General features: G+C 40.6%; 1 protein-coding gene across 5 annotated transcripts in view; it reads left to right on the top strand.

Annotated features, from left to right (window-relative positions):
- CYTH3 (cytohesin 3) overlaps positions 1 to 20772 on the top strand; it is a 99696-nt gene that overhangs the window by 43379 nt on the left and 35545 nt on the right. For all 5 annotated transcript variants that reach the window (XR_006274739.1, XR_005295223.2, XM_043493795.1 and 2 more), the window contains 4 exons: positions 1252 to 1316; positions 1778 to 1844; positions 10530 to 10648; positions 19072 to 19152. Coding sequence is in view for 3 of the 5 variants with exons in the window: in XM_038418624.2 (XP_038274552.1) it covers positions 1252 to 1316; positions 1778 to 1844; positions 10530 to 10648; positions 19072 to 19152 (332 nt within the window). In the remaining 2 variants the exon portion in view is untranslated. The remainder of the gene's footprint in view (positions 1 to 1251; positions 1317 to 1777; positions 1845 to 10529; positions 10649 to 19071; positions 19153 to 20772) is intronic.

The following is a 20772-nucleotide window of genomic DNA, read 5'->3' as shown; positions in this document are numbered from 1 at the left end:
CTGAAAATTTTACATAGTGATTTAATAACCTAAATCTTACTGACTTTCAGTGAGACTTGGGGCTTGTCTACATGAATGATTTCACAGCAAACTGGGGTGTGAATCTACTCTGCACTACCCTGCTGCAGACTAACTGTACTGACGCGCATTAACAGTTTGTTGCTGCTTGTTGATATAACTAGTCCTATTTCAAAGAGGAATAGATTAAAACACATTAAGGAATTATTAATGTGTGTCAGAGGGTACAAACGGACAGTTAGTCCGTGGCAGGCTAGTGTGGGCTAGATTCAGACCCCAGTTTCCTGTAAACTAATTATGTAGGCAAGCCCTTAAACTCTTAAGTCATTCACGTGCTTTTGAAAATTTTACCCTGAATCTGTATAATACATTGTGTGTATTTACATACACTTCATTTGTATAGTTAATACTTCATATACAGAAATACTGGAGATGATTGTGGGAAATAGTGAATAAACTTATAATGCTTGTATTGGCAATGAGACTATGAAAAAGGATAAGAGAAATACACTATGAAAGATTAAGAACTTGGCATCAGTGGCCAGGAGAGATGGCTCTAAGCAGTGAATTTTGGATTCAGAGTCAGAACAGAATCTCAGCATAAGTTGCTTTTAGGAGAAGGTTTTTGGATGTAATGGTCTGAGTAGAGCCCAGCTACTAGTGACAAGATACAAATGTCTATCTGTGAATTAATGCTGGTGTAAACTTCAAACCATATATCCCAAATGGGCAAGAGCTTTTATTGATTCCTGTTTGGATAGCGCAAAAAATCCCACTGCTGTTTATTGCAGAAAACTCTCACTGCCGTTCTGCATTATGATTCATTTTTGCAAAGGCCAGTAATAAAAGGGAAGAGTAGGGACCACATCTAGAAAAGTCTGATATCTTTAGCTCACCGTCTTCGCACATGATCTGTGGCCTTCTCCTCTTTCCTTTCCTTGCTAATCTAGTCAGATTACTATTAGGATGTCCCAAGTAAGATTTTTTTCAGTAGAGCTTCTCTTTTCCACATTGAGTTTTCAAGCTAGAATAGAGAGCTCTGCCCTTTTTTAATAATAATTCATGCCAGATTCTAACAAGCCCTGGTTGTGCAATTCTCTCTCAGCTCTGCTGATTTGTAAATAAAATGAAATCTACATTGATCCATTAATTTTGTTTATGGCAAAGTGAATATCTTAAAAAAATGCTTTAATACTGGTTGGTTAACTTACTTTCCTTTCCTCCTTTTGACAGAGGTTAAAATTTGAAATAGCAGAGGTTATGACAGAAATTGATAATCTGACTAGTGTAGAAGAAAGGTAAGTAACTCGGACAAGCATTCCACTCAGTAATAAGATACTGGCAAAGGTGTTTCAGGAACAGGAAACAAAAATTGCTTTTGTTACCAAAAACTGGATATTTATAAATCTTTGCTTGGCTTGTTTTAAGATCTGCAGAATCCATTTAGAGATCATACAGCTTCTATTTTGCCCTTGCAGAAAGATGGACTTAGTGATCTGATAGAATTTTCCATAGCTAATACCGGTGATTCTGTGAAGCTGTGATGACTAGTGGGTCCTCTTTGTAACATGATTTTTAAATAATAGACTATTTTTTGGAAGTAAATGCCTTATGATACTACGATTTTTTTTACCATAAAATAAAATATCAAAAATAAAGTTGAAAATATAAATAAAGTGAGAATTTAAAATTATTGTGTTCGGCAAGAGTAGCTGATCCTTTTTTTTGTTTTGTTTTGTTTTGTCTTCCAAATGAATAGCAAAACTACACAGAGAAATAAGCAAATAGCTATGGGAAGGAAGAAATTCAACATGGACCCTAAGAAGGTAGAGCTATTTGTATTTGTCAGGATTTAAGTTATTGTTAATTATATTATTTTTGGCAAATGCAGACCAAACTGGTGGTAATCAATTAAAGTTAAACTAAACGGTGCATTTTAAAACTCCCCAAACATTCATCAGGACACTGTTATGGCTTTGCAAAATCATCATGAAAATGGGCCCAAAATCTAATCATGTCCACCATTTACTACAATGATGATAAAAAGAATAATAGTAAATTATATATCCATTTGAGCAAACATCTTCCTTGTAGTCAGAATTTTAAATACAGTAGGTAAATCTGTCAGTATACTCATTGTGGCACGCTTGCATTGAGACCTGATAACACATGATGGAGATATTCTATGTTGATGTACCAAATTCAGTCCCAAAAATATTTTACAGTTTGGTCAGAAGTTTGGAGCCCTTTGTTATATAGTATCCTACCTGGCTTTTTAATTTGTGCTCACAATTATCTGCTCATATAAATCGCTACATTTATATACACAAATGCTAATGTGTAATTCTGTGCATTCATAAATAGCACTTACACAAATAATTGCAAGTAGAAACTTAGTCATCGTTTTTAAAAAAGTATTTCTTATTATTATTTGAAGAAATGTATGTCTAAGTTTAAGACTGATGTGAAGACATGATTTAGCTTCTCTGCAAAGTCCTTATTTTCCTTAATTGTTCCCTTTTTCCCCTCCTAGTCTAGGACCTGCCAATTCTCTTGCAGATGTCCTCCTCTTGATATACTGAGAATTTCTTGTTGGTTTAAGATATCTGGCTAATTGCTCTTCAGATCCCCTTTTTACCCTTCCTAATTTGCACTGTGTATTTTCCCTGTTGTATTGTTTGTTGCTTTCTGGGTTCATTAGGATTGGATTTTGAGTAGCTGAATGATATCTATATTAACATCATATTTTTTTCCCAAAAATCTTTCTTACTAAAGCTTAGGGTCACTGTGCTAGTTTTTGGTATGATTCCTTCTCAAGAATGTTGAACTTGTATATATTTGGATGACTTAGTAGTTCATTTACAGCAGTGTTCTCAATTAACACCTCTGTATGTTACTTAGGCTATTATCATCCTATAAATTCTTTTTTTCTTCTAAATAAATCTTATTTAGATTAATAGGCCATAGTTTCCTCTTCTTAACCTGTATCTTTTGGTGAGTGTTTGGGTTTTTTTTTCTTTCTGTTTTTGTTTTGGGGTGCCATGCTTTCAAGTGTTTTGTTGTTTTACTGCCTAGAAGGTTTGTGGCCAAATTGAAAAATGAGTTGAGGTACTTTTCTTGCAGTGATGGCTATATTTCACAGGTGGGTGAAATTATTCCTATGTGTAGACGTCCTGGCCACATTTCTACTATAACGTTATTTACCTGTGGGAAATGGGTTTACATCAGCACTCAGCAGCTGTGGTCTGTGGAACAGTGGTGGTCTGCAAGAGCTGGGTGGTCATACGGTGCTGGCTTATCTTTGCAAGTGCTATGTTGAATTCAAGGGAGCTAAAAATACATTAAATACTTTCCTAATGTTGCTCTTCATAGAAGTAATTTGCTATAGTTGCAACAGGAATATTGTTTTTTGTCACAAATAGGAGAGATGGTGGTCTGCATGATCAGGAATGTGAAATGAGTGGGATAGTTGTGTGAGCGCAAATGGAAGGGGAAGTGACTTCTCCAAATGATCTTTTTATTGGATGGGGTCCATTCTATTCAAAGTGTCTGTGAACTCCTAGTTTAAATTAGTGCTATGTAATTTTCAAATCTGGCTAATCTGTGTTACCCATTCTAACTGAACCTTTTGTGGGTAAGAGTTTATTATATTTGACTCTGCTGATTTGTTCCATGGATACACTGAACTGGATTTGAAAGCTGTTTCATTTGATGCAGTGTTATGGTGGTGTTATATAATGTGTGTGTGCGTGTGTGTGTGTTTTCAAAACCAGTTTAGCTTTGATCTCATGTGAACAGGGCTCTAGATCTGTAAAGTTTGTAAAACACTTGAGTTTTATGTGTGAAAAACACCATAGTATGTGAATATGAAGTATGAAATCATAGCTGGGGCTTGATACACATTGTCTTTGGTGGATCTGGAAAGACAGTTCTTGGGAGGTATAAAACTTTGATTAACTCTAAATTATAAACTGAAATTCAAAGCTGATTTAATTGAAGTCATTAATTGACTAAGAAAAATATGTTTTCAATATTTGTAGTGAATGTATAAATACATTTTTGTAATCGTGTTTTATGTGGAGAAGGTAAACTAATACAGCTGTCTCCTGTCTTAAATTAGTTAACAGAGGCTAAAGCAGTAGAGAGACAGACAAAGTCTAGAGTGGGAGTCAGGGGTATTTAAGTGGTCTATTTGACTGACTTCTTCCAGACACTGTTGTTGTCCCAGACAAATCTCCTCTTCCTGTCTGTTTGCTTCTTAATTCTTTATTACCTCTTTTCTGCTACAAAGGACAATGAAATTGAGTCCTGGTTTTCAGGGTATTTAAGATGACTGTTTCTGTGGATGGTAATTTCTTTTCTTTGGAGGCTTAGGATTTGCAGAAAAGAGGTATTATTAGATCTAAGAAACCTGATAAGCTTCATGAAGACAAGGGTAGGGTCAATGAGATGTCCTTCTCTGCCAGTTAAAATTAAGACCTGTTGTTAAAATTATAATTAAACCCCCCCCCAGCCATTGTCAGTATGTGTTCAAAATTGTCTGACGATGAATCAACTGTACTTGTTATATACTTGTAATGAAAAAACAAGACAGCACATAACTGCATTCAACTTTCTGTAATGTACTATACGTACAGTGAAATAATGTTGTTTATAATATATAATGTTGTCTACTTTATCAGATCTAGAAGGCTTACATCCTGAATTGATGGCCTTTCTGCATAATTTTTCTGCTAAAAGGAAGTTTTCACCTATTCTAGCTTCTGTAAGAAAGTGAACTTTTTAATCTAGCATACATAAGTGTCCTTAACGTACGATAGTTTTGCCAGTGCATTTTTAAATAATGCAATCATTAAAAACCAAGAAAATAATATGTTAAACTGATATTCACAGTAATCTCACCGCTTATACTATACCACCTTTCCAATACCCGGCCATCCTTACGTTCTCCTGTGCTGCACAAGAAAATGCCATTCTATTCCATCCACAATACAGACATCTAACTCCACATTCTACAGGCCATTATCCTCTGATCCCACTGAGGATTACCAAAAGAAACTACACCATCTGCTCAAGAAACTCCCTGAAAAAGCACAGGAACAGATCTGTACAGACACATGGCTAGAACCCCAACCAGGGGTATTCTATTTGCTACCCAAGATCCATAAACCTGGAAATCCTGGATGCCCCGATCATCTCGGGTATTGGCACCCTAACAGCAGGATTGTCTGGCTATGTGGACTCTTTCCTCAGGCCCTACGCTACTAGCACTCCCAGCTATCTTCGAGATACCACTAGCTCCCTGAGGAAACTGCAATCCATTGGTGATCTTCCAGAAAACACCATCCTGGCCACTATGGATGTGGAAGCCCTCTACACCAACATTCCACACAAAGATGGACTACAAGCTCTCAGGAACAAAAGGAGTACTTGTGGCACCTTAGAGACTAACAAATTTATTTAAGCATGAGCTTTCGTGAGCTTATGTTCAAATAAATTTGTTACTCTAAGGTGCCACAAGTACTCCTTTTCTTTTTGCGAATACAGACTAACACGGCTGCTACTCTGAAACCTGGAACAGTATCCCCGATAATGTCACGGCAGACTTGGTGGCTGGACTTTGTCTTCACCCACAACTATTTCACATCTGGGGACAATGTATACCTTCAAGTCAGTGGCACTGCTATGAGTACCCGCATGACCCCACAGTATGCCAACGTTTTTATGTCTGACTTAGAACAACACTTTCTTAGCTCTCGTCCCCTAGCGCCCCTACTCTGCTTGCACTACATTGATGACATCTTCATCATCTGGACCCATGGAAAAGAAGCCCTAGAGGAATTCCACCATGATTTCAACAATTTCCATCCCACCATCAACCTCAGCCTGGACCAATCCACACAGGCGGTCCATTGCCTGGACACTACTGTGTTAATAAGTGATGGTCACATAAATGCCACCCTATACTGGAAGCCTACTGACCGCTAGACTTACCTACATGCCTCCAGCTTTCATCCAGGACACACCACCTGATCTGTTGTCTACGGCCAAGCTCTAAGATACAACTGCATTTGCTCCAATCTCTCTGACAGAGACAAACACCTACAAGATTTCTATCAAGCATTCATAAAACTAAAATACCCACCTGCTGAAGTGAAAAAACAGATTGACAGAGCCAGAAGAGTACCCAGAAGTCACCTACTACAGGACAGGCCCAACAAAGAAAATAACAGAACGCCACTAGCAGTCCTCTTCAGCGCATCTTCAAAGATCTTCAACCTATCCTGAAAGACAATCCCTCACTCACAGATCTAGGGAGACACACCAGTCCTCACTTAAAGACAGCCCCCCAACCTGAAGAAAATACTCACCAGCAACCACACAACAAAAACACTAACCCAGGAACCTATCCTTGCAACAAAGCCCAATGCCAACTCTGTCCACATATTTATTCAAGTGACACTATCATAGGACCCTAATCACATTAACCACGCCATCAGAGGCTCGTTCACCTGCACATCTTCCAATGTGATATATCATTTCATCATGTGCCAGCAATGCCCCTCTGCCATGTACATTGGCCAAACTGGACAGTCTATACACAAAAGAATAAATGGACACAAATCTGACATCAGGAATCATAACATTCAAAAATCCAGTAGGAGAACGCTTCAACCTCTCTGGTCACTCAGTAAAAGATTTAAGGGTGGCAGTTTTGCAACAGAAAAGCTTCAAGAGCAGATTCCAACTAGAATTAATTTGCAAACTAGATACCGTTAATTTGGGCTTGAATAAAGACTGGGAGCGGCTTGGTCATTACACAAATTGAATCTATTTCACCATGTTAAGTATCCTCGCACCTTCTTGTCAACTGTCTGAAATGGGCCATCTTGATTATTACTACAAAAGTTTTTTTTCTCCTGCTGATAATAGCTTATCTTAATTAATTAGCCTCTTAGAGCTGGTATAGCAACTTCCACCTTTTCATGTTCTCTGAATGTGTATATATATTTTCTTACTATATGTTCCATTCTATGCATCTGATGAAGTGGGCTGTAGCCCACAAAAGCTTATACTCAAATAAATTTGGTTTCAGTCTCTAAGGTGCCACAAGTACTCCTGTTCTTTTTACAGATATAGACTAACACGGCTGCTACTATGAAATGCAGACATTGAATTCCTCACAATCACACCTGAATGCAAAACCTTAATTCCAACCTCTATGGTAATATATGTCCCACATGGGAATTCTATAGTCTATAACGGGAACATAGCAAGTGCCAGGGCAGATTACAGTGGTGGTTCATCTAGTCCACTATTGTATTTCCAACAATGGCTAGTACTAGATGCTTTAGAGAGAGGTATAAGAAGCCCTGTAGTAGACAGTAAAGGATTAACCTACTCATAGAGAAAGTTACTTCCTAACTCCTGCAAGTAGAGGCTGTCTTATAAACCAGGGTTTAGCTAAACTTGTTTTTGAAAAACCTTACTAATGGAATTCTGGATGTCCTTACTGACCATAGAGATGTCCAGTCCTCTGTTGAATTTTGCTGTCCTCTATGATATTGCGTGGCAATGAGCTTAACAAGCTAGTTACATTTGTATCCTTACAATTTAACTGAACTTCTTGATCTACTTTCTCTGTTCTGTTTTTAATTTTATACCTTTTATCATGTCCTTTTTAAAGTAAACATTTCACAATCTTTTAACTTCTCTTCACACAAAAGCTTTCTCATGGCCTCTAATAATTTCCATTGTTTTTCATGGAATTGTCTTTCTGCTATATTCTATATACATAAGGCGACCAGAATTGAACACAGTCATGGATGCATAAAAAAGAATGAGATGCTAAAGATGCCAAGGAAAGGGAATTTGCAGCTTCATTACTGACATAGCTGTTGTTTCTGATGCTTGTGTGAAAGGATGTCGTGTGCCATCATATCAAAGCATATCCTTCTTTGAAATCAGCATAATCCTGCTAGAAAGATGGGGGACCAGAGGTACATAGAGTAGAGTACGTAGGTGAGAACCAGGCACAAGGACTAGAGAAATAAGAAAATAATGTTTGAGAACAGAAATAGGGAATCTGGGCAGTTTTCTCTTCCTTTTGTAGAACTGAATTAGTGACAAATATGGGGAATAACTCCTATTTCATGTGTTTCTGTTCAAACTTGGAAAATGATCCTATGCTTGAGGGTGTGTGTGTGTGTGTGGGGGGGGGGGGTTTGTAGGGACTTTGGTTCTTTAGCTAGAAAAGATTAAAAAAATTTTTTTTTTCCAAAAAGGGCTCATTTTAAAATCTTTCCTTTTGCCAAACTTAGTCTTGACCAAAGTATAGAAAATTCAATCATCCTCTGAAGAGTTATGGTGTTACATTTGAAAGACAAAACTAAATTATTTAAGTATGGTAGTGATTTTAATCATGATTTAAGTGGAAAAAAATCAACACGGTTTTAACAGCTCCACAGTTATGACACCTCTGGAGTGCATTCTTTAGAACTCCTGCAGGATTTTCTGTGCTTGACAGATTTATAACTTTCAGTGGTGGTTTGTGTTTTTTAAAGCTGAAAATATATGTATCCTGATTAATCTTATTTGTTCCTTAATTTGGAATAATCTCCTAATTGTCATAGTGCCCTTTTCAGACATGTACTAATTTATTCTTGGAAGCAAAAAGTTCATTTTATTTGCCTACCTTTACTTCTCTTTGGAGCATCTCTTTGTCTAGCTAAGTAGTCAACACATCCAACTATCAAGCAAAGTTCAGGGAGATCATTATGTCACAGCTACTGCTACAAGAAGATAAAACTGAAATATTTTCTTTGCAATGAAATCATGCGTCTTTCTCTGTGATTTGAAAAGAGTGCAATTAATATCAATTTTTATCCTGACACCGAAGGTAGTTTTTCCAATGGCGAAACTTCAAGAGAGTGAACGGTCTTCCTGGTTTAAAAAAAAAAAAAAAAAAAAAAAAAAAAAAGCTTCAAGACTGAATGGCAATAGGTTTACCCTCCAAAACTAGATTGCAGTCAGCAAACTAATCCTCCTTACCAGGTAGGGTACTGTTGCAAAAATAAACTAAATCAACCAACCATAAGAATATTTTTATGTTTTCACTGATGGCTTGGACAGTGGAAGGTAAAATTAGAAGTAGTACAGTGGGTTTTTTTTCCTTCCTCCCTCTCCCCACCTTTTCAAGGATGATGGATGTCCTCCAAGTCTGGAGGAGATCAACAATAAACAATATCCATTTACAGAAATGGAAAAGTTTTTTGCTTTTATCTCTAAAAATAACAAATGGAATCTCAGGACGTGTTTCAGTGGCAAAGATTTTAATAATTTAGTGAACTCTTCCACATACGGATGGAATTCAGGACCTCAAAGTTGCATGGGGCTGCCATTGCTACTTTCACCCAATGTTTATCAATTTTGTGAAAGCAATGAAAAAATTAAGACCTTTGTTAGAGAAATATTGTCTTTTAGAAATATCTGTCTGGGATTTGAGTATTCTTTTAAGAGCTAACACAGCACCTTTTTTTCCTTAAGACTTCTATAATGTTAATAAAAATGTTTTAAATGTCCTTTCCTCTTTTCTTTGCAGAAAGCCTTCTGGATTTCCCTAGAAACTGTATATTAAGGAGTCTGTATCTCATGAGAATATTTAGGAACTACCAAGGCTAAAAAGGCCTCTGAGGATGGACAAGCCAAACTTCCTGTCTCTTGACTCTCTCTGTAGGGTTACTCTCTCTTGTTTCCTCAACCCATCTTTGAATGAGCTTGATTGAAAGCTCATTGAATGAAATGGAAAGACTCTCATTGACTTCTTTGGGCTTTGGATCAAGCACCATGATGGGATCCTCTCTTTGAATAGTTTAGTTCAAGCAGTGACAGAAATTAATTACCATCCTAATACCAAGATTTTCCAAAAATTCTCAAAATGGGATTAATTATCTCAAATCATAATTTCTACTGCAAGTAATGACTTGATGCATTCAGTCATGGTATTGCAAATTATAACAGATGGTTTATCTTGTAGTATGATGGTAAGTAAATTATGTTGTCCCTGTATCTCTTTATGTGATCTCACAGATTATGCCCTCTGCCGGATAGTAATGCAGTAACATGGACTGACTTGAATTTTGTTAACTGCTAACTCCCCTTTCAGTTTGCTTCCCAAGGCCACTATGGAATAGTTACTCAATTAAATATCTTTCTATATTTGAGGAATTTAAATTGCCCCCTGCTGTTTCCAACCTTAGGAATTCCTTTTTCTGATCTCTAAATTAATTTTAGAAATTGCCTACCTGACTGAACAGTTGTCTAGTTTCGTTACCTGAAAGATAAAGGATTTCTCTAATGTAGTCTACAGATTTTTATTTTTTTTTTTAATGTGGAAAATGGTATGGTTATGTATATATCTCTGTGTTCATCTCAAAATCTCCTGGACAGTATTCAAATAAATGTTTTGTGAAAGGAAAAAATTCTTCTTACTCTTAAATTTCTTTTCCTAGGGGATCCAGTTTCTTATAGAAAATGACCTGCTGCAGAACACTCCAGAAGACATTGCACAGTTCCTCTATAAAGGGGAAGGATTAAATAAAACTGTAATTGGAGATTACCTTGGTGAGAGGTAAATTGAAACAAATTTATCTCTTCTTTCATTATATAGTATGTTTAAATATGTGGAGAGTAGGGTTGTTGATTATTCGCAGTTAACTCACATGAACTAAAAATATTAATCGCAATTAATCACACTGTTAAACAATAGAATACCAATTGAAATTTATTAAATATTTTTGGATGTTTTTCTACATTTTCAAATATATTCATTTCTGTTGCAACTCTGAGTACAAAGTGTACAGTGCTCACTTTATATTATTTTTTATTACAAATATTTTCACTGTAAAAATTATAAACAAAAGAAATAACATTTTTCAGTTCACCTCATACAAGTACTGTAGTGCAATCTCTTTATCGTGAAAGTGTAACTTACAAATGTAGATTTTTTTTTTTAATGTAACTGCACTCAAAAACAAAAAAGTGTAAAATTTTAAAGCCTACCAGTCCACTCAGTCCTACTTCTTGTATGGCCAATTGCTAAGACAAACAAGTTTGTTTACATTTATGGGAGATATTGCTGTCTGCTTCTTATTTACAAGATCACCTGAAAGTGAGAACAGGCGTTCACATAGCACTGTTGTAGCCTGTGTTGCAAGATATTTACATGCCAACTATGCTAAACATTTGTATGTCCCTTCATGCTTTGGCCACCATTCCAAAGGACACAAGTCCATACTGATGACCGGTTCTGCTCGATAACTATCCAAAGCAGAGTAGACCGATGCATGTTCATTTTAATCATCTGAGTCAGATGCCACCAGCAGAAGGTTAATATTCTTTTTTGGTGATTCGGGTTCTATAGTTTTCACATCAGAATGTTGCTCTTTTAAGACTTCTGAAAACATGCTCCACACCTCATCCCACTCAGATTTTGGACAGCACTTCAGATTCTTAAACCTTAGATCAAGTGCTGTAGCTGTTTTTAGAAATCTCACATTGATACCTTCCTTGCGTTTCGTCAAATCAGCAGTGAAAGTGTTCTTAAAATGAACAACATGTGCTGGGTCATCCTCCGAGACTTCTAGAACATGAAATATATATGGCAGATTGCAGGTAAAACAGAGCAGGAGACATACAATTCTCCCCCAAGGAGATCAGTCACAAATGTAATTAGTGAATTATTTTTTTTTAACGAGCATCATCAGCATAGATTCATAGATATTAAGGTCAGAAGGGACCATTATGATTATCTAGTCTGACCTTCTGCACAATGGAGGCCACGGAATCTCACGCACCCACTCCTGCGAAAAACCTCTCACCTATGTCTGAGCTATTGAATTCCTCAAATTGTGGTTTAAAGACTTCAAGGAGCAGAGAATCCTCCAGCAAGTGACCTGTACCCCAGGTTACAGAGGAAGATGAAAAACCTCCAGGGCCTCTTCCAATCTGCTCTGGAGGAAAATTCCTTCCCGACCCCAAATAGGGCAATCAGCTAAACCCTGAGCATATGCGCAAGATTCACCAGCCAGATACTACAGAAAATTCTTTCCTGGGTAACTCAGATCCCATCCATCTAATATCCCATCTCAGGGGATTAGGCCTATTTACCCTGAATATTTAAAGATCAATTACTTACCAAAATCACATTATCCCATCATACCATCCCCTCCATAAACTTATCGAGTAGAATCTTAAAACCAGATAGATCTTTTGCCGCCACTGCTTCCCTTGGAAGGCTATTCCAAAACTTCACTCCTCTGATGGTTAGAAACCTTCATCTAATTTCCAGTCTAAACTTCTCAATGACCAGTTTATATCCATTTGTTCTTGTGTCCACATTAGTACTGAGCTTACATAATTCCTCTCCCTCTCCTGTATTTATCCCTCTGATATATTTATAGAGCGCTATCATATCTTCCCTCAACCTTCTTTTAGTTAGGCTAAACAAGCCAACTCCTTGAGTCCCCTTTCATAAGACAAGTTTTCCATTCCTCAGATCATCCTAATAGCCCTTCTCTGTACCTGTTCCAGTTTGAATTCATCCTTCTTAAACATGGGAGACCAGAACTGCACACAGTATTCCAGGTGAAGTCTCACCAGTGCCTTGTATAATGGTACTAAACCTCCTTATCCCTACTGGAAATGCCTCTCCTGGTGCATCCCAAGACCACATTAGCTTTTTTCACGGCCAAATCGCATTGGCGGCTCATAGTCATCCTATGATCAACCAGTACTCCAAGGTCCTTCTCCTCCTCCGTTACTTCTAATTGATGCGTCCCCAGCTTATAACTAAAATTCTTGTTATTAATCCCTAAATGCATAACCTTACACTTCTCGCTATTAAATTTCATTCTATTACTATTACTCCAGTTTACAAAGTCATCCAGATCCTCCTGTATGATATCCCGGTCCTTCTCGAAATTTGCAATACCTCCCAGCTTTGTATCATCTGCAAACTTTATTAGCACACTCCCACTTTTTGTGCCGAGGTCAGTAATAAAAAGATTGGTCCCAAAACTGATCCTGGAGGAACTCCACCTCTTCCCATCCCAAACCTGCCAACACTTCAGTCTTCATCTAGGATCTGAAAAAAATCAAGCTGCGTTATTTGTCTCTCCGTAACTAATGCCTAAAATTTCATTGGTTTCAGTTGTTTGATTATACTGTGTCTACACAATCAGTTTTCATCTTCATGAATTCTGAACAGTTAACTGCAGACTAATATAGTTGCCAACATTAAATGTCAAATTACGACTCAGAAATTTGTGTCAATCTATAGAGTGGCAATTAAAACATTAGAAGAACTGAAAATATGACTGCAATGATATTTGGATAATATTTGGCCAGAAAACCATGGAAAACATCCAGCGTGAAGTCAGAAATGTGGATATTAAAAAAAAAAAAAAGCTAATTTTTATGCAACATTTCTGCTTGCTGTGTACATCTAACTTTACTAATGTAATCAAATTTTTACTTCTCTTAGTTATGTTGTCAGTTCAGCTATGCAAAAGTGAAGTGAATTCTATTCTATTCTGTTCCTTGAACCATGCTAAAACTGTTGTCAGTTACTATTACTGGTGAGGTAGGAGGTAAATAACACAACAGCTTGATTTTTCCTTCTCCCTCCACCCCCAAAGTCCTAGATTATAGACTGCACTACTGTCAGGTTTGGTGTTGAAATTAAATTGCATGTGGACCCAGGTTGTTCTTGTTGTATTAAATTTCTGTTTGCATTTCAAAAATTTCATATCGTATTGCCTACTTAAACTTTGGTTTTGTTTAGAAGTTTAAGGGACATACAAAGGGCAATGAAAATCAATACCTATTACGTTTTTAGAGTGACCTTGGAACATAAGCATTCAGTGTAGTGATTTCTCAGAATGGACTAAGGAGACGATACGCGTTAAGTGGTATTTTATTATTCCTTTTTAGGCCTGTATTTAGGGAGCAGGCCTTATTGATAGCTGTTGATTTAACAGTTTGATAGTGATGGTCCTGTCTTGTAGGAGAAGGGGATCGGGGGGAACGTGACTCTTTCCCCCTCTAGTGTGCTATTGCTAAAGAAAGCAGAGTCATTTGTTGTTTTTCTTCGAGTGTTTGCTCAAGTCCATTCCATTCTAGGTGTGGATGCACCGCTTGCACTGTTGCCAGAGATTTTTTCCTTGGTGGTATCCGTTGGACCAGCTCTGGTGCCCTCAGGAGCCCTGTGCTTATGCGCAGGCATAAGGAGCGCTACCAGCCCCGCACTCACTCAGTTCCTTCTTACTGCCCATGACGGTTGCTGGAATGACCCTTCTTGCTTTGGCAAGGCTTCTTCCTAATGGTTTTTGAATTTTTTCTATGTTCATAGTTATCATAGTGTAGTGTCTCTATTTTAGGTAGTTTTACTATGTGTGTATATATAGTTAGTTAGCTCCTATCATGAGGGACTTCTTTGCCCCAGTGGCCAGGCATGCCCTGGTCCCCAGGCTTCAAGCCTTGTGCCTCTTGTTGCAATACTATACCCGTGAGTGACTTGTACTCCAGGTGCTTAAAGTGTCTGAGCGAAACTCATGTGAAGGACAAGAGCCAGGTCTGTTGGGACTTCAGATCCCACACCAACAAAGACGGGCACATCAGACTGAAGGCTATTCACATGGAAACCGCTCTCAGACCTGTCTCAGAGCTCAGCTGCTCCGATTCGGTGCTGAGTACTTTGGTGTCGGTGTGAAGTACTCCCCTGGCAATGAGCTCTTTCCGGTGCTGTTCTCCATCTCCGATGCCGAGGAAGAAGCATAAGAAGTAGTGAACCGAGAGAGGGTGCTCATTGGTGCACAAGAGAGAGAAGCAAGGAGAAGGCAGTTGAGTGAGACCCCGGCCTGGCCACTCTTCTGCCCCTGGATCCATGTCGGCGTCGGCACCGTCACCTCCCTGGGCACCATTGAGGGGAAAGCCCCACATGATCCCAGGGTCCCAATCTCCAAGACACCAGACCTTAGAACCCTGTCACCTTATGAAGGCGGAAGTGGGTACTGCTCCACTGTGGTCACCGAGAGAAGAATCCTCTTCGGAGTCCAAAGGGGAACCTTATGTACTGCCAAAAGCCCACCATCAATACCCAGCCTGTGCTCCATGAAGCCTCCTCCGGCAGGTGTCTGATCAGTAAGTTACTGGCCGAAGCAGTGGCCTTAATGGACCCCTGGGTGTTCTTCCCCTTCCCCTTCTCCTCTCTCTCTCCTCCCTCCCACCCTGGGTACTAGATCTTTCCTACCACTGCTCCTACTCAGTGGTCTCTGAAGGATGGGCTATCGCTCCTTCCTGCTCCGGTGGACATAGTCCAAGCAGACAAAGAGGAAGGAGCCCTTCCACCAGTGCAATCCCCCTCCTCCTATTGCCCAGACAAGGCTGGCATGGGTCCCAGTAGCCTGCTTCCACAGGATGATTTCAGGGCCCATCAGGACATTCTAAAGCAGGTTGCTACGAACATTGGCCTGGAAATTGAGGAGCTCAGAGAGACATTGCACAGCCTTATTGATATCCTGGTTGCAGCAGCTCAATCCAAGGTGGCCCTGCCCACCAATGAGGCAGCGATGGGACCAGTCAAGGCCCAGTGGCAAACTCCTTCTTTTCTGTCCCCCGACTTCAAAAAGGGCCCAGAAGAAGTAGTAAGTGCCAGCAAGTGGGTTCAAATACCTGCACTTGCATTCCCCCAGGGTCCCTGGTGATGTCTGCAGTGAGTGAAAGGGATAGGCAGGGCCAGTCAAGTGCTACCTCAAAACAGAAAGATGCCAGGAGACTGAACTTTTTCAGAAGAAAGGTTTATTCCACTGGTAGCCTCCAGTTGCATATCTCCAACCAGCAAGTGTTGCTGGGAAGATAGGATTTTATCTATGTGACTCCCTGAATAAATGCAAAGATTCCCTGCCCCAAGAGTCCCTCCCTGCACTGGTGGAAATACTCAAAGTCGACAATGATAGGGGTGCCCTTTGTTACCCCACAACTTTTAGTATCCTTAGTCTCAGATGCAGACCTAGGATGGGGAGCCCACCTCAACAACCTCAGGACCTTTGGTCCCAGGAAGAACTCTCCCTGCACATAAACATCAGGGAGCTCAGGGTGGTTTGCTTGGCATGCCAACTTTTCCTTCCCCAGATCTCAGGCACAGTGGTACAAGTCCTGGCAGACAATACAGTGGCCATGTTCTATAGCAGTAAGCAAGGAGGGCCTCCATCCTCAGCCCTGTATCAGGAGGCTGTCCACCTATGGGATTTCAGTATGAGACACTCCATCTCGAGGCATCGCGTCTCCTGGGAGGCCAGAATGTATTGGTGGATCACTTTAGCTGATCCTTCTCCTCTCACCATGAGTGGTCCCTTCACCTAGAGGTCACCAGATTCATCTTCCAAAAGTGGGGGGCCTCCCGAGGTGGACCACCTTGCCACCAGGCAGAACCGAAAATGTCAGCTGTCTTGCTTGCTGTGTGGGCACAGCTTAGGCTTCCTCTCAGACACCTCCCTGCTCTTGTGAGCTGGTCACCTACACCTACTTCACAAGGTTCTTCTAAAAATCAAACTGGACAAGGCAAGAGTTACCCTGATAGCACAAGCATGGCTGTGCCAGCATTGGTTCGGCATGCACTTGGACCTCTTGTGGCAGCTCCACTTTCTCTCCCACTCCTTCTGCATCTGATTTCATAAGACCGTAGCCGGTTACTTCATCTGAACCTCACCTCCCTGCATCTAACTGCTGGATGGCTGAACTCTGAAGAACAGCCCTGCTTGGAACAGGTTTGGCAGGTCTTGCTAGGTTGTAGAATGCCTTCTGCCAAGGCTACCTACTTGGCCAAGTGGAAATGTTTTGCTTTTTAGGTGTCCGCATGTGATCTCTCTGCATCTCGATCTTCCCTTCAGTCTGTCTTGGATTTGCTCCACTTAAAACAGCAGGGCCCGGTCCTCTTTTCTGTTAAGGTACATGAAATAACAGTCTGGTTTCTCAAGGGGTTGGAAAGACTGTATCCTCAAGTTTGCAAACCAACCCTTCTCATGGTACTTAAACTTGGCCCTGTCAAAGGTCATGGGGCCTTCCTGCTACTTCTCTCCTGGAAGGTTCCCTTCCTGGTGCTGATCACCTCGGCTGATCCCCTCTCTGAGATCAAAGCCTTTATTTCAGAGCCGTCTTACACAGTGTTCTTCAAGGACAAGCTCCAACTGTGCCCCGATCCAGCCTTCCTGCTGAAGATGGCCTCACAATTCTGTAACAACCAGATCATATTCCTGTCTTCTCGAAACCTCACAAGAACTCTGAGGAATCACTGCTTCATTCATTGGACATTAGGCAGGCCCTTGCCTTTTATATTGACTGAACTAAACTCTTCCGCAAATTCATGCAACTCTTTGTAGCAACTGCAGAAAGGATGAGAGGGCTATCTGTGTCCATCCAAAGGATCTCCACCTAGATAACTGCCTGTATTCAGGCTTACTGCAAGCAGGTGAATGTCCCGCCTCCGGCCATCGTAACCATTCATTCATTCCATGAGAGCCCAAGTTTTTCGTCAGCAGCATTCCTCGCGCAGGTCTCAATCCAGAACATCTGCAGAGCCACGACCTGGTCTTCGGTGCATACCTTTGCGTCCCACTACGCCATCATCCAGCAGGCCCGAGACAACGCCAGTTTCAGAAGAGCAGTGTAAAAATCAGCATGTCCGTAAACTCCGAGCCCACCTCCTGGGGTACTGATTGAGAGTCACCTAGCATGGAATGAACATGAGTAAGCACTCAAAGAAGAAAAAACTGTTACTAACTTTCTGTAACTGTTGTTCTTTGAGGTGTGTTGCTCATGTGCATTCCATGACCCACCCTCCTACCCCTCTGTCAGAGTTAATGACAAGTAGGAACTGAGATGGTGCGGGGCCAGTGAAGCACCTTATACCGGCACATAAGAATGTGGCTCCAGAGGATGTTAGAGCCGGCCCAATGGATACCACAAAGGGGAAAATCTCTGGCAATGGCGCACGCGGCACGCACACAACTAGCATGGAATGGACATGAGCAACACATCTCTAAGAATGAGAAGAAAAGGAGTACTTGTGGCACGTTAGAGACCTTTTCTTTTTGCGAATACAGACTAACATGGCTGCTACTCTGAAACCTAAGAACGAGAGTTATGGAAGGTTAGTAACCATAGCGGCCTAATCTGTGGGTGCTCGGTGCTTAGCACCCACTGGCAGCCAGCTCCCCCCCTCCCTCCCAGCGCCTCCCGCCCGCCGCAATCACCTGTTCTGCAGCATGCAGGAGTCACTGTGGGGGCAGGAGGGGGGAGGAGTAGGGACTGGGCGTGCTTGGGGGAGGGGCAGAACTGGGTGGGAAGAGGTGAGGTGGGTCTTGGGGGAAGGGGTGGAGTGGAGGCCAGGCCTGGCCTGGCCTGGGGCGGAACAGGGATGGGGCGTGGGGCTGAGCAGGGGTTGAGCACCCCCAGGGAAAAGAGGAAGCCTGTGTTGCTTGTGTTAGTAACCGTTTTTTCTCTGGGAATATTGCTGTAAGAAGTTACAAAATAGCATTTCGGCAAAGGATTATAGCTGAACGTATAAAAGCTACCGTGAAACTCTCTAGTCTTTCCATTCATTTATCCAGACTGCTTAAGGTTCCCATTTCAAGATGGGTGCAGCAATAACTGTTGAGCAAAGAGAATGAGTCATTTTGAAGATCATTTAGATAGAGTTAAAATCAATGTAGGCTCTTGCCAGCTCCTGTTTTTAATGGCGGCAGCAGCAGCACTTTCTAGTCCTACTAGGTTATATTTCATCTTAGCAAAATTGGGAGAAGAATCTTGCACTTAAAATATCCCAAACCTAAATATGTGTTAGAAATATTAATGATGGCTTCATTTGATTGATAGTATCTATTTGCCTGGTCAGTTTCTTACTTCCTTTCTATCTTTTGCATTAATAGGAAGCAGTTCTTTAGTTTATGGTTTGATGTAGTAATTCTCTATTGTCATTTTGTTTTTTTTCCTCAGAGATGAATTTAATATTAAAGTTCTTCAGGCTTTTGTTGAACTCCATGAGTTTGCTGATCTCAATCTTGTACAAGCCTTAAGGTGAGTGGATTATAATTGCCTTTATCAAACTTCATATTTAATTAAATCTAAGTATATAGATGATGATTCACTCAAGCAGCGGATCTTTTACTTGAATGTATGATTTACTCTGTATCTTAATGTTTCACTCTTTGTTTGCATATACATTGCCTTTGGACTCTTAATACACGAAATTAATGATTTCACACAAATGCAAAGGGCCAAAGTCTCAGATGAACATAAGAATGGCCATGTATGTCAGACCAAAGGTCCATCTAGCCCAGTATCCTGTTTCTGACAATGGCCAATGCCAGGTGCTCCAGAGGGAATGAACAGAACAGATAATCAAGTGATCCATCCCGTGTTGGCCATTCCCAGCTTCTGGCAAACAAAGGTTAGGGACGCCATCCCTGCCCATCCTGGCTAATAGCCATTGTGACAAATCTCTGTCCTTGGCTCTGTGGGTCCCGCGTTTCCTGGCGGATTTTGATAGCCTCAGAGGCTCACTGTGACCCTCCACGTAACCCTTCTTTCTCTAGAGACAAGGGTCACAGTCTACTGAGCCATTTTCATCATAAGCCAGCGAGGGAGGGGAGGAGAAGTTATCCTTCTTTGCACAGTCTCTGTTGTCTACCAGTCTCAGTGATTATACAGGGGGCAAAGGTGGGGGGGGGGGAGCCCGGGACACCCTCTACTCCGGGCTCCAGCCCAGGGACCCTAATAGTATCAGCTATGGTAGCTGACCTTTTAGAAACATGACATTGTACAATTCCCTGGGCTACTTCTCCCACAGCAGCCCTCACTTCCTCAAGCTCCACTTCACCTTTACCTCAGGGCCTCCTTCCTTGTGCCTGATATGGTGTGTACTACTCAGCCTCTCCAACAGCACAACTTCCTCCCACAGCTCCTGACATGCACACCCACCTGGCTAACTGGGAGGCTTTTAACTAGTTTCAGCCAGCCCCTGCTTGGCTTCAGGTGTCCCAATCAACCTAGTATTCTTCCTGCCTTTTGGAAAGTTCTTAATTGGCCCCAGGTGTCTTAATTATCTAGAGCAGCTTCCATTTCACTTAACTTGGTACCAGGGATTTGTTTAGCCTGGTGCTAATATATCTATCTCCCACTACTTTTCTATAGCCATCTGGCCTTGCCCCGTCACACCATTGATGGACCTATCCTCCACGAAATGATGCTTGATGTGCTTGACAAATAGCTCAAAAGTGCAAATTTTCTGAGATAAGCAAAAAAATCCCTGACTGTGAATTGACGGTTAGATTCCATTGTAAAGAAAATATTATCAAAGCAAAGTATTTCTTCTACTTTTCCCCATCGATTTCTTCCCATCATCTCAGAATTAAATTCTTAATGTGTTTATTCTTGTTAAGTAAATAGTAGACTTCTGATTTTTCACAGGTTGGCAGTAGATAGGTTAAAATATGTAGTGCTTGAATTTGGTTGTTAACCTGGTGTAAATCCAGATTAATTCCAATGAATTGCCGGGGTTTAGAGAGTGCTGTCAATTTTGTAGCCAGAAGGGGCTCTCATCCCAAAACAGACAGGTTAAAATGTTGATATGGTCTTTCCTACACATGCTACATTCTCATTTGGTGTGTCATAAAAGCAGCTTTATGCTGACTGAGG

The sequence above is a fragment of the Dermochelys coriacea genome, chromosome 10 (assembly GCF_009764565.3).
Source record: "Dermochelys coriacea isolate rDerCor1 chromosome 10, rDerCor1.pri.v4, whole genome shotgun sequence".
Lineage (NCBI taxonomy): Eukaryota > Metazoa > Chordata > Testudines > Dermochelyidae > Dermochelys > Dermochelys coriacea.
Note: the sequence above shows the minus strand (reverse complement) of the source record. Positions and strands in the feature narration are given on the sequence as shown.